Source organism: Elephas maximus, chromosome 17 (assembly GCF_024166365.1).
Source record: "Elephas maximus indicus isolate mEleMax1 chromosome 17, mEleMax1 primary haplotype, whole genome shotgun sequence".
In the NCBI taxonomy this organism is placed as follows: Eukaryota; Metazoa; Chordata; class Mammalia; order Proboscidea; family Elephantidae; genus Elephas; species Elephas maximus.
Window position 1 is genome coordinate 75,390,511 of NC_064835.1, and position 13,757 is coordinate 75,404,267.

Consider the following 13,757-nt stretch of genomic DNA (forward strand, 5'->3'; position numbering starts at 1 on the left):
TAACTACTCTGGAGGGGTAAAGTAGAGGGTAGGTTGGAAGGCTTGAAGAGTGATCCGTTGGCCAGAAAGTAGAGAAAAGACAGGTAGACAAACCAGTGAGATGAAGTCTGCATGATTCAAACAGACTTGAGATACAAATTATCAATACTCAGGGGCTGAGCCTCCAAAATTCTTTTCTTCTCCCAGGAATGTTCGGTGCTACAAAACAGACATAATCTTAATGCTTACATTAAAATAACCATCGTTGTTACCATGTTTGGCCTCTCCATTTCCACCTTCATTACCAGAGTGAACATGAACAGGGTTTTTTTTCTGGGACAGATGAACACTCATGAACCCTTTGAGTTTGGTTAAGAAACCCCAGGAGATCACAGGGTAGAAAAGCCTTAAGGGAAAGTCCTTGATCTAAAATTGGCCCTGCGTGGTGTAAGATGTTCTGAGTATCCCAGTAGCAGCCAGTAGATATTTTTAGGAAATGGGTTGCCCCTCTTATCCCAAGTCAGTCAAACTAGGAAGCTCGAAAGCTTCCCAGAACCATGCTTTCGAAATATTTTACAAATTAAAACATTACTGAAGCAGTGCTCTGAAATCAGGGAATTGTTTTCCCTTTCATACATTCTAGGAAATACCCTCCACATATTGCTGGATGTAGCTCCTCAAGGACAGATGAAATGCTTTGCCAGGAACCAGGAGGTGTTAGCTGAGCAATTGACAGCTGCTGAAACGGCAGCAATCTGTTCCACAGGCCATGGATGCAGCAAAGCCATCGGACTACATAGTCAGAAAGGCGCAACTCACAGTTTAAAATACACGCCAGCAACCTCAAGAAACTTCAACGACAAAAGGTCCACTGAAAAACCCCGGCCTCTCGCTTCAGAATGAGCTGATTTACAGTGTATATTGGCTCTATTCATTTTCTGCTTCTCCATCAAATTCCGCTCCAATCACACCAATGGAGTCTATTCCAGGGGGAAAAGGCGTAATTTACACTGTTTGTTATACCAGGCATTTTGAATTCACAAGAGCTCAGTGATGCAGCCTGGAATTTATTTTTAAACATTTCTTTTTTTTTTTTTTTGGTATGCCTGGTGGGAAAGCAGAAAACAAACATAGGGTTTGTTTCTGCAAGGTTAATTGGAGATCCTTTTTCTTTTTTAGTTTGGCCTTCGAATGTTTTCCTCAAAAGGATTCGTGTGTTCTGATTAAAATTAATTTCACTTATTCTCACTTCTAGGGTGTCACTAAACTGTCTGGCAGCCTTTCTCACACAGAGCCCCCGGTTAATTCACTGCTTACAACGGATGCCTCAGTCATGGCAGTAGAGAGAAATGATACAACTTTTGGCTTCCTGAGGCAGTACCTAACCAACTTATGGAGCTCTGGTGGCTCAACAGTTAAGCGCTCGGCTGACAGCCAAAAGGTTGGCGGTGTGAACCCACTCAGTGGCTCCTTGGGACAAAGACCTGGTGATCTGCTTCTATAAAGATTACAGTCAGAAAACCCTATGGCAGAGCTCCACACTGTCCCGTGGATGGGGTCGCTGTAAGTTGGGATCAATTCGACAGCACCTGAGAACCACTGCCACTTAAGTAAACACACCAGTGTGTAACTCAGGGCGAGGAGTGCAGGCAGCAGGGGTAAGGGCTCTCGGTTGTTAAATCCCTCTCCTACTGAAGTCTCAGGGTGGCCAAATTCACCACCTGGGCTGGGCTTCACACTCAGCTGGAGTTCCTTTCTACAAACCAACGCCCCTGAAGGAGCATCCCTCCCTACTGCAGTGAAAGGGCAGGGAATTTGGAACAAGAGCGGCTGGGTTGTGGCCCCAACCTCATCGTCAGCCCTCAGCTGTGCAATGAAAGGCAAGTTCTACAACCCCTCTAAAATATAGTTTCCTGTGCTTCAGGACGGCAAGACTCTTATCTATTTTGCTTATTGCTGGACTCGCACTGCCTAAAACGGTGCGGCCGGCATACGGCAATGAGTAAGGAAGGAATGAATGTCGGAACTGTGAGAATACATTTAGTCAATAATTACACCTGCACCAACTGTAAATCACAATACAAATAATTAACAAACACTAATATCACTAACATTGGGAGCTGTAGCATGAAAGAGAATATATGGAGTAGCCCAGACGCTGGTGAGAAGTGAGAAAAAGGGGCAGAGATAGGTGGGAGCTATTGAGCACAAGGTGACCCACTTCCCAGAGTTTTCTGAGGCTGCTCCTGTTAACAAGTGCCTTAGACCTGGTCTGGCCTGGCCTGTAGAGGATGCACCAAGCTGGACCGAGCCACTCCGGCATCCTCACACCACAGCTGGACTTAAAACCTGATGGGCAGCTCAGCCCATGAGCAAATGTGTACCAGGAGAGTGCCAGCCTAGGGCACAAACCTTTCTCTGCCCATGGAAGTTTATACCCCATGCATTCTTATGACAGCAGACTATAGAGAAAAACCACAGCAAAATCTCATAAAATGGAATAATCCAAGCTCTGAAGAATGACTCTCCAACAAAGCACAGATGGGCTCTTGGTGTTGCCAACAGTTAAGTGCTCAACTACTGGCCGAAAGGTTGGCTGATGGAGTCCACCCAGAGGTGCCTAGGAAGACAGGCCTGGAGGTCAACTTCAGAAAGGTCACAGCCTTCAAAACTGTATGGAGCAGTTCTACTCTGCACACGTGGGGTCACCGTGAATCAGAAGCGACTCAAAGGCAACTAACAACAACGATAATAAATGCACAAATGCATTTTAGATGGCATTTATTTGAAAATAAATAAATTGCTGTCTGGTGTCTCTACTGTAACAGACATGGAATTTTCACACACAATCACCTGCCCCCTCTGCTTATGACAAGCATCTGCTCCAGGGTTTCTCAGACAAATGGTCTGGATAAAGAAATTTCATTCATTTGGGAATCTATAACCACTACTCTTTCATTACATGTTCACCATCTCAACAGGCTATAAATAAACATGGCTTCTTTGGAGCTGAAGAATATTAACAGTCTTGCCTCTCTCTCTCACCAGGGTTAACACAGAAGTGGTTGGTGACTGTTAGTGATGGCAGGTTTAGTGTTTTTTTCTTGCTCTTTGCTAAATTGGAGGCCATCACTGAGTTGTCATTATCCTTCCAGTCATTTCCAAGTCATAGTGACCCCATGTACAACAGAACAAAATACTGCCCAGTCCTGTGTCATCCTCACAATGATTGTCGCAGCCACTGTATTAATCCATCTCATTGAGGGTCTTTCTCTTTTTCGCTGACCCTCTACTTTACCAAGGATGATGTCCTTCCCCAGGGACCGGTCCCTCCTGATAACATGTCCAAAGTACGTGAGATAAAGTCTCGCCATCCTTACTTCCAAGGAGCACTCTGGCTGTATTTCTTCCAAGACAGATCTGTTCAGTCTTCTGGCAGTCCACTATATATTCACTATTCTTCACCAACATCATAATTCAAGTGCATGAATTCTTCCTCAGTCTTCCTTATTCACTGTCCAGTTTTCCCATGCATATGAAGCAATTGAAAATACCATGGCTTAGGTTAGGTGTATCTTAGTTCCCAGAATGAGATCTTTGCTTTTTAACACTTTGAAGAGGTTTTTGTAGCAGATTTGCCCAATGCAATACGTCATTTGATTTCCTGACTGCTGCTTCCACGAGCATTGATGGTGGATCCAAGTAAAATGAAATCCTTGACAACTTCAATACTTTCTCCATTTATCATGATGTTGCTTATTGGTCTAGTTGTGAGGATTTTTGTTTTCTTTATGTTGAGGTATAATCCATACCAAAGGCTGTTGTCTGATTTTCATCAGTAACTGCTTCAAATTCTCTTCACTTTCAGCAATCAAGGCTGTGTCATCTGCATATCGCAGGTTGCTAATGAATCTTCCTCCAATCCTGATGTCCTGTTCTTCTTCATATAGTCCAGCTTCTCGAATTATTTGCTCAGCACACAGAATAAGTATGGTGAAAGGATACAACCCTGACACACACCTTTCCTAACTTTAAACCACGCAGTATCCCTTTGTTCTGTTGGAACGATTGCTTCCTGATCCATGTACAGGTTCCTCACGAGCACAATTAAGTGTTCTGGAATTCCCATCCTCTGCAATATTTTCCATAATCTGTTATGATCCACACAGCCAATGTCTTTGCAAAGACAATAAAACACAGGTAAACATCTTCCTGGTATTCTCTGCTTTCAGCCAAGATTCATCTGACATCAGCAATGACGTCCCTTGTTTTACATCCTCTTCTGCAACGGTTTTTGAATTATATTCAGCAAAATTTTACTTGTGTGTGATATTAACGGTATTCGATAATTTCTACATTCTGTTGGATCACTTTTCTTTGGAATGGACACAAATATGGATCTCTTCCTATTAGTTGGCCAGGTAGTTGTCTTCCAAATTTCTTGGTAGAGATGAGTGAGTTCTTCTAGTGTTGCAACTGTTTGTTGAAACATCTCAATTGGTATTCTGTCAATTTCTGGAGTCCTGTTTTTTGTCACTGCCTTCAGCGCAGCTTGGACTTCTTCCTTCAGTACCATAGGTTCTTGATCATATGCTACCTCCTGAAATGGCTGCACACTGACCAACTGTTTTTGGTACAGTGACTCTGTGTATTCCTTCCATCTTCTTTTGCTGCATCCTGCATCATTCAGTATTTTGTCCATAGAATTCTTCTATCTTGTAACTTGAGGTTTGAATTTTTCCTTCAGTTCTTTCATCTTGAGAAATGCTGAGCATGTTCTTCCCTTTTGGTTTTCTAACTCCAGCTTTTTGCAAGTATCATTATAATACTTTACTTTGCCTTCTCAAGCACCCTTGGAAATCTCCTATTCAGCTCTTTTACTTCATCGTTTCTTCCATTCGCTTTAGCTACTCGACATTCAAGAGCAAGGTTCAGAGTCTCTTCTGGCATCCGTTTTGGTCTTTTCTTTCTTTCTTGTCTTCCTTTTGCTTCTTTTTGCTTTCTTCATGTATGATGTCCTTGATGTCATTCCCACAACTCCTCTGGTCTTCAGTCATTAATGTTCAATGCATCAAATCTATTCTTGAGATGCTCTCTAAATTCAGGTAGGATATACTCAAGGTGGTACTTTGGCTCTGGTGGACTTGTTTTTAATTTTCTTCGGCTTCAACTTGAGCTTGCATATGAACAATTGATGGTCTGTTCTGCAGTTGGCCCCTGGCCTTGTTCTGACTGACGATATTGAACTTCTCCATCTTCTCTTTCCACAGATGTAGTTGATTTGATCCCTGTTATTCCATCTGGCAAGGTCCATGTGTATAGTCACCACTTAGGTTGTGGAAAAAAGGTATTCACAATGAAGAATTCATTGATCTTGCAAAATTCTAGCACAAGATTTCTGGTGTTCTTTCTATCTTCAAGGCCATATTTCCCAACAACCAATACTTCTTTGTTTTCAACTTTTGCATTCAAATCATGGGTAATTATCAATGCATTGCAACCCTCTTTTTAAAATAGAGGGAAACTGCAGGCTCAGAGAAGTAAGTGCCCTGCCTAAGGCCAAGTATCTAATAAGTGGCTCAGCTAGAATTCCAGTGCAGATGTGCCTGGCCCCAAAGGCTCTCTTCGTAACAACTACACACTGTCTTTCCCTGGGTGACCCTTCATTTGTCTGACACTGTTGAAGGGTAACAGGAATCAGGAATGGGCAACAGTCTGGAGCTTGTGAGGAGAAAGGACAACTATAAAAATCTCTCAAATATCTCCATTCCAGACGGACTCCTGGAGAGGAGCCATTAGGGATCATTTGGGGACTGGTTTGAAAGATGCATACACACTTGCCTTGAAGCACAGGCTCCCAACTATATTTTGGTCTCCCTAACGTAACGTGAATGGGTGCAGTGATGGTTCAGTGGTAGAACTCTCACCTTCTGTGCTGGAGACCTGAATTCGATTCCCAGCCAACACACCTCATGTGCAACCATCACCCATCTGTCAGTGGAGGCTGTGTGTTGCTATGATGCCGAGCAGATTTCAGCAGAGCTTCCAGACTAAGACAGATCAGGAAGAAAGGCCTGGTGATCTACTTCTAAAAATCAGCCATTGAAAACCCTATGGATCACAATGGTCTGATCTGCAACTGTTCATGGGGATAGCACAGGACCGGGAGGTGTTTTGTTGCATTGTATATGGAGCTGCCATGGGTCGGTAGCCAACTCCACTGGACAGCAGCTAACAACAATAATGTAAGGTGAACTCATGGTTTAAAGCTCCACAAAGCACTGATGTTTTGGGGAAAAGCTGCTCTTGCCCATGCGAGGCTTTGGAGTCAGACTACAGCATGAACACTGGCATGGCCCCATCCAAGCCTAGAATGGCAAAGACACAGGAGACCCACAGCCCAAGACCACGGAGAGTCCAGAGAAATTATAATTTAAAGGGCTGTTTCCATAACAAGGAATAACCCCAGCCTCCCCAAAGGACTGCACATTCACCTCAGTACAGTCTCAAGGATATACCACAATTTCACTTTTTAAATGTATATCCAACTGTCTTCAAACACGCTAACTATACATTCGGTTCTAGTTCAGGACAGGATGGGCATGTTTAGAAGAGGCTATCCCACTTCTGCCATGCCAGAATAAGACTCCAAGTGCCTCTGCTCAGACGATGGGAAAAAAAAAAAAAATCCATATAAATACCTACCGATGATGGAATCCCTCCGGAAAACGTCTCTATCAAAAATGTAAAATGACAGGTGGCGAAAACTCCGAGGAATTTCACAGTAAAAGTCTTCTCCATAAAAGGGGCTGGACAAATAAACAAAATGAGCATCATTAGAATACACGCCACGGGGTTATCTGTACTTCCTACTGAGCAGGCCAGCGTTGCTAATTAATCTGTGGAGAACCTGTCCTTAGTGCCTGAGTTCTTAGCCCCGGAGGTTTTCATGGTCTGTCTTGAAGGCTCTAAGCACTGCTTTTCAAGTATATGCAATTTTATTTTTCAGTGCACCATAAAAATACTTCATACCATGTTTCACTTGTGGGACATGGAACTGCAGTTTCATAATTGGGGTAGAATAAACGAAATAGTAAACAGACTTTAAAAGATCTTCAGAGATTATCTCCCCAGTATTCATCCCAAAAGCATGTATAGTAAACGAATGAGCATGTTTGTATTACTAGACTTGATTTAGCTGACAGTTCGGGAAAATCGGAAAGCTTGACAAAGACTGCGACAATTAACAAAACTATTTCTATTGCATGCATTCAAGTTTAACACAAACACTAAACCAAAAACCCAAACACGTTGTCGAGTCGATTCCGACTCATAGTGACACAAAAGACCTGCCCCATAGGGTTTCCAAGCAGCAGCTGGTGGATTCGAATTGCCGACTTTTTGGTTAGCAGCTGAGCTCTTCACCGCTGCACCACCAGGGCTCCACAAATACTAAAGGACTGCCATAATGTTTTACAGGTGACTGTTTTTGAGTAGGGGTGGCAGCACTCACTTTACCTCAGAAGTAAGACACAGCATCCCAGTTTCATGGCATCCGCCTAGAAACTGATCCTCTTTTTCCCATGATTCAGTGTGGACTCCCGACTGGGCAGCCATGGCGCCGCTCTCCCTCTGCCACAGCTGATCGCCCCCTTCACAGATCCCACCGCCTAGTTCAGCCCACGCATGAATCACCCTGACAGATGCGGCAAGCACCACAGATGGAAACTCAAAAATAAATTGCTAATTCTAATTAAGGGGCAGAGAGCCAGTGGGCTTTATCATTAAACAAACCTCCCCATCGTTCTGGTCAGGCCCAAAGCTGGGGTTAGGAAAGGTGGTTCATTAGAGCCAGGACAAACACACACACACAAAACTGCACAGCATGGACCTACCTGAACTACTGGGGAAATTCGGCAAGTGCTTCAGTGCATACACACACTAGGAATTAACCTTCAAATGTGATATGATCAATTTTCATGCACGTTCATGCTAAGGTTTAGAATGGGAACATGTAAATTAGGTATGAACAAAAACAGTATGCTACATTTTGTCAGAAGGCAACAGAAAGAAAGAAGAATGTATATTTCTAAACAAATATGAAGAGAAAGGTAATAAACAGCTATGCGTGTCTCACAGTGAAGGTTTATTGTGAAGGGAAAAGACGACAACAGAAAAGAAAGGAGGGACAGAGGGAGGGAGAGGAGGAGGATCAGTTTCCAACTAAGAGAATTCTAGGACTATATTTTATCAACTCTGAGATGTACCCTTTTATCCTTCACAGTTTAGAGCCGCTGAAATCAAAATAAGGTCCATAGTGACACAAATGGTTTGTGCCTGAACCCTGGTGGCACAGTGGTTAAGAGCTATGGCTGCTAACTGAAAGGTCCACAGTTCAAATCCACCAGCCGGTCCTTGGAAACCCTCTGGGGCAGTTCTACTCTGTCCAACACAGTCTCTGTGAGTCAGAATTGACTCAGCGTCAACAAATGTGGCTTGGACTAGCCTAAAGGTTGGCAGTTTGAACCCACCCAGTGATGCCACAAAAGAAATGCCTGACAATCTGCTTTTGTAAAGATTACAGCCAAGAAAATCCTATGGAGCAGTTTTATTCTGTAACATATGGGGTCACCACGAGTCAGAATCGGCTCAACAGCAGTGGCTTTGGGTATTGAAATCAAAATAGATCTTGAAATCAATGTAAGAAAATTATTTCACAAAATAATTAGCATTGCATTTTCTTAGTAGCGCATAAAATTATGGTACATCTGATAACTGACAATGTCATAGATTCAATAAAATACAGTATCTTGGTGGCACGATGCCCTATCACTTGATCTTGTATCACCCATGTTGTTTCCCATGATGAAATCACCAGAATAGAGACTTTCTCCTAAAACACAGACACGCAGTATGTCAGTCAAACACTGTAGCTGAAGTCAAAATCACTCAGCTACAGAAACAGAGGCATAACCCACTGACTCATTTTGTAGCTCAGGGTCAGCTCAGTGTGACCCAATTAACAAGAGAAGGATGGAGCGAATAGAACAAACCTGAAACCTGGAACCCAATAAGGTGAGGTGAGCTGTGGGGACCCCTGGCAGCTCGGTGGTTAAGAGCTCGGTGAATAACCAAAAGGTTGGCAGCTAGAAACCTTTGAAACCCTATGCAGTAGATCTACTCCGGTCCAACAAGGTTGCTCTGAGTCCAAATTGACTGAATGGCAATGGGTTTGGTTTGGTTTTATGCATGGTAAGGGAAATTCTAGGCCTCCCAGCAGAATGTGACGTGGCAAGGGATGAGATGGGTACAAGGATCAGCAGTCTCAGGAAGATACATCAAGAGGTGTCAGGGTAGTCGGCCATTCACTCATTTTAGCGATAAACACCTCCCAAGAGCCTACTCTCTACCAGACACGGTGAAATGAAGGTGTCCAAAATGAAGACCCTGCTTTCAATGGCCCTACAGGGTAAAGGGGGAGATAGACAAGAAAAGAGACCATCACAATCTAGATCGATGCGTCTGGTGGAAAGCGAAGCATGAAGGGCTTTGGGAACCCAGGGAAAATATGAATACAGCTCAGGAGCAAAGGGGCATAGAAGGTGATGAAAGCAAATGGGCAGAAGCTGGGGGAGAAGGCAGCCCAGGAGCCATGGCTGGGATCCAGAATTGGGCACAGGTGGGTACTGCCCAAGCCCTGGCTTGCCTGAACCTGAAGACAGCAGTGAGTTGGCGGGTGGTGGTCATCAGCAGCCAGCTGGGAAGAATGGCCTCTAGATGGCCAAAACATTCTTGAAAAAGAACAACAAATTTGGAGGACTCACACTTCCCGGTTTTGAAACTTACCACAAAGCAACAGTAATCAAGACAGTATGGAAATGGCATAAGGACTGACACAAGAATCAATATAGTCCAGAGCTGGATGATTTTCAACAAAGGTGGAAAGGCAATTCAATGAGGAAAGGAAAGACTTTTCAATAAATGGTGCTGGGACAACTGGATATCTAAATGCAAAAAGATGAATTTGGACCCTTACCTCAAAGGTCACAAAATGTAACCCAAAATAGATCAGAGACCTAAATGTAAGGCTTAAAACTATAAAACCCTTAGAAGAAAATATGGGAATAAATCTTTGTGGACTGGAGTTAAGATTTCTTAGCTATGACATCAAAAATATTATTGCTAAAAGAAAAAAAATTGATAAACTTCATAGAAATTAAGAAACATTAAGAAAGTAAAAAGAAGCCACAGACTGGGAGGAAATATTTGCAAATCATATATCTGATAAGGGACTTACATCTAGAACACATAAAGAACTCTTATAACTCAATAAGTAGACAATTCATTAAAAAAAATAAGAAAAATATTTAAACAGATGTATCACCAAAGAAAATAAATGGCCAACAAGTATATAAAAAAATGTTCAATATCAGTAACCATCAGAGAAATCAAAATTAGAACTATGAGCTACCACTTCACACCCACTAGGATGGCTATAATAAAAAAGATGGACAGTGTCTTAGTTATCTAGTGCTGCTATAACAGAAATATCACAAGTGGCTGGCTCTAACAAAGAGAAATTTATTCTCTCACAGTCTAGGAGGCTGAGTCTGAATTCAAGGTGCCAGCTCCAGGGGAAGGCTTTCTCTCTCTGTAGACTCTGGAGGAAGGTCCTTGTCACCAATCTTCTCCTGGTGTAGAAGCTTCTCAGCGCAGGGGCCCTGGATCCAAATGACTCACCTTTCTCCTGGCTCTTGTTTCTTGGTGGTATGCAGTCTCCCGTATCTCTGCTTGCTTCTGTCTTTTATATCTCATAAAAGATTGGCTCAGGACACAATCTAATCTTGAAGATTGAGCCCTGCCTCATTAACATAACTGTTTCTAATTCTGCCTCATTAACTTCATAAAGGTAGGATTTACAACACAGGAAAATCACATCAGATCACAAAATGGCAGACAGTCACACAATACTGGGAGTCATGGCCTTGCTAAGCTGACACACATTTTGGGGGGACACAATTCAATCCATAACATTCCACCCTATGGCCCCCCAAATTCATGTCCTTGCCACATGTAAAACATATTCACTCCATCATATCATAGTGAAAGTCTTAGTTCAATTCCAAGTCCAAAACCCAAAAATCCTTCTCATCTGTGAAATCTAGAATACAAGTTATCTGCTTCCAAAGTATAACGGTGGAACAGGCACAAGCTAGACATTTCCATTACAAATGTGAGAAATTGGTGGGAAAGAAGGGATAACAGGCACCAAGCATGTCAGCAGAACACATTACACTAGCCCTCAAGGCTTAAAAATAATCCTCTGATCTCCGAGACCATTTAAGCAATGGCCCTGTCCTCCAGACTCTGGGTGTTGGCCACACTCTCCAGATTCTGAATAGACATTCCTTGGCTCTGGGATTCAGCTCCGTCTTCCAGGTCCACTGGAACGGCAGCTCTGCTCCCTCAGTGTCTTAGTCATCTTGTGCTGCTATAACAGAAATACCACAAATGGATGGCTTTAACAAAGAGAAGTTTATTCTCTCACAGTCCAATAGGCTAGAAGTCCGAATTCAGGGTGCCATCTCCAAAGGAAGGCTTTCCCTCTCCATTGGCTCTAGAGGAAGGTCCTTGTCATCAGTTTCCTCTTGGTCTGGGAGCATCTCAGCACAGGAACTTCAGGTCCAAAGGATGAGCTCTGCTCCCGGCGCTGCTTTCTTGGTGGTATGAGGTTCCCAACTCTCTGCTTGCTTCCCTTGCCTTTTATCTCTTGTAAGATAAAAAATGGTGCAGGACACACCCTAGGGAAACCCCCTTTACATTGGATGAGGGCTGTGACCTTAGTAAGGGTGTTACAATCCCACTCAAATCCTTTTTAACCACAGGCAGAGATTATGATTTATAAGACATAGGAAAATCACAAAATGGAGGACGACCACACACAGCCTAACCATGCTGACACATATTTTTGCGGGACACAATTCAATCCATTACACTTAGTTTTGGGCAGCCCCATTCTCCTAAACCATCTGAGTGATGACCCTACCTCCTTGGCCCCGGCAGGCCTCCTTCTGCCGCTTGGGCATGGCAGCCCTGTCCCCTCAGCTTTGGGAAGCAGATCCGGCCCCAACCTGCTGGCACTCATGAATGGCAGCCCCACACTCCAGAACCGAATTGGTGAAGATCTGACTCTTTGAAACCCGGAAGGTTGTGGTCTCACCCTCTGAAGCCCCAGAGTCCATGGCTCTACCCTTTAAGACTGAGGCAGCTCTGCTTCCTGTGTTCCTTGTGTCTTCAGCATCTGTTTCCTAGTTCCTTGGCTTCTTGGACATTTGGTCCCCACCACCCACATCTGCCCTGGTGGGGCAAATGTTCAAAGCTCTTTAGCTCCACCACTAAGTGCCTGGAGACACCCCACCCCGCCAAGAAGTCTCCTGCGCCAAGGCACTCAGCTCTCTTGCTCCGTGGGTCAGCTCCAGAGCTTTCTCACGCTGCTCTCCTGGTTCTGCTGCCGCTGTTTTTCTGCTATTTCTCTGCACTGCTTCTTGCCATATGCGCCACATCTAGTGTAAGAGCTCTCCTCGCTTCCTTCCGAGTCTTCACCAGGACTGTCCTTGATGTCCATAATTCCACCAACACTTTCTTCAAGGCAATCTAGGCTTTCACTATTAGGCACTTTAAAAGTCTTCCAGCTTCTACCCATTCACAGTTTCAAAATCGTTTCCACATTTTAGGCACCCCACTCTCTCAGTACCAAATTCTGTCTAAGTTATCTAGTGCTCCTATAAGAGAAATATCACAAGTGGATGGCTTTAACAAAAAGAAACTTATTCTCTCACAGTCTAGGAGCCTAAGAGTCCAAATTCAGGGCACCAGCTCCAGGCGAAGGCTGTCTCTCTCTGCCGGACTCTGGAGGAAGGTCCCTGTCAGACAGTAACGATGTGGAGAAACCGGAACCCTCATACACTGTTGGTATAATACAAAATGGTGTAGCCAATTTGCAGAGCAGTTTGCAATTTCTTTAAAAAGTTAAACAGAATAACCATATGGCCCAGCAATGCCACTTGCAGGTATATGCCAAGAGAAATGAAAACATAAGTCTGTGAAAAACTTGACACTAATGTTCATAGCAGCATTATTCATGTTGTTGTTAGGTGCCTTCAAGTCAGTTCCAACTCATAGTGACCCCATGCACAACAGAACAAAACACTGCCCGGTCCTGCACCATTCTTACAATCGTTGTTATGCTTGAGCTCATTGTTGCAGCCACTGTGTCAGTCCACCTCGTTGAGGGTCTTCCTCTTTTCTGCTGACCCTGTACTTTGCCAAGCATGATGTCCTTCTCCAGGGACTGGTCCCTCCTGACAACATGTCCAAAGTATATAAGACACAGTCTCACCATCCTTGCCTCTAAAGAGCATTCTGGCTGTACTTCTTCTAAGACATTTGTTCGTTCTTTTGGCAGTCCATGGTATATTCAATATTCTTGGCCAACATCACAATTCAATGGCGTCAATTCTTCTTTGGTCTTCCCCCCACGTGTCTGTCAGTTTGTCATACTGTGGGGGCTTGCATGTTGCCATGATGCTGGAAGCTATGCCACTGGTATTCAGATACCAGCAGAGTCACCCATGGAGGACAGGTTTCAGCTGAGCTTCCAGACTAAGACAGACTAGGAAGAAGGACCTGGCAGTCTGCTTCTGAAAAGCATTAGCCGTTGAAAACCTTACGAATAGCATTTTTCATAACAGCCCAGAATTGGAAACAATCCAAATGAC

General features: G+C 43.8%; 1 protein-coding gene across 3 annotated transcripts in view; it reads right to left on the reverse strand.

Annotated features, from left to right (window-relative positions):
- Positions 1-13,757, reverse strand: part of RASA3 (RAS p21 protein activator 3) — a 269,176-nt gene that overhangs the window by 116,939 nt on the left and 138,480 nt on the right. For 2 of the 3 annotated variants that reach the window (XM_049856231.1, XM_049856230.1), the window contains exon 3: positions 6,685-6,788. The exons of the other annotated variant lie outside the window; for it this stretch is intronic. In XM_049856231.1, the coding sequence (XP_049712188.1) occupies positions 6,685-6,788 (104 nt within the window). The remainder of the gene's footprint in view (positions 1-6,684; positions 6,789-13,757) is intronic. 3 annotated transcript variants of the gene reach the window in all.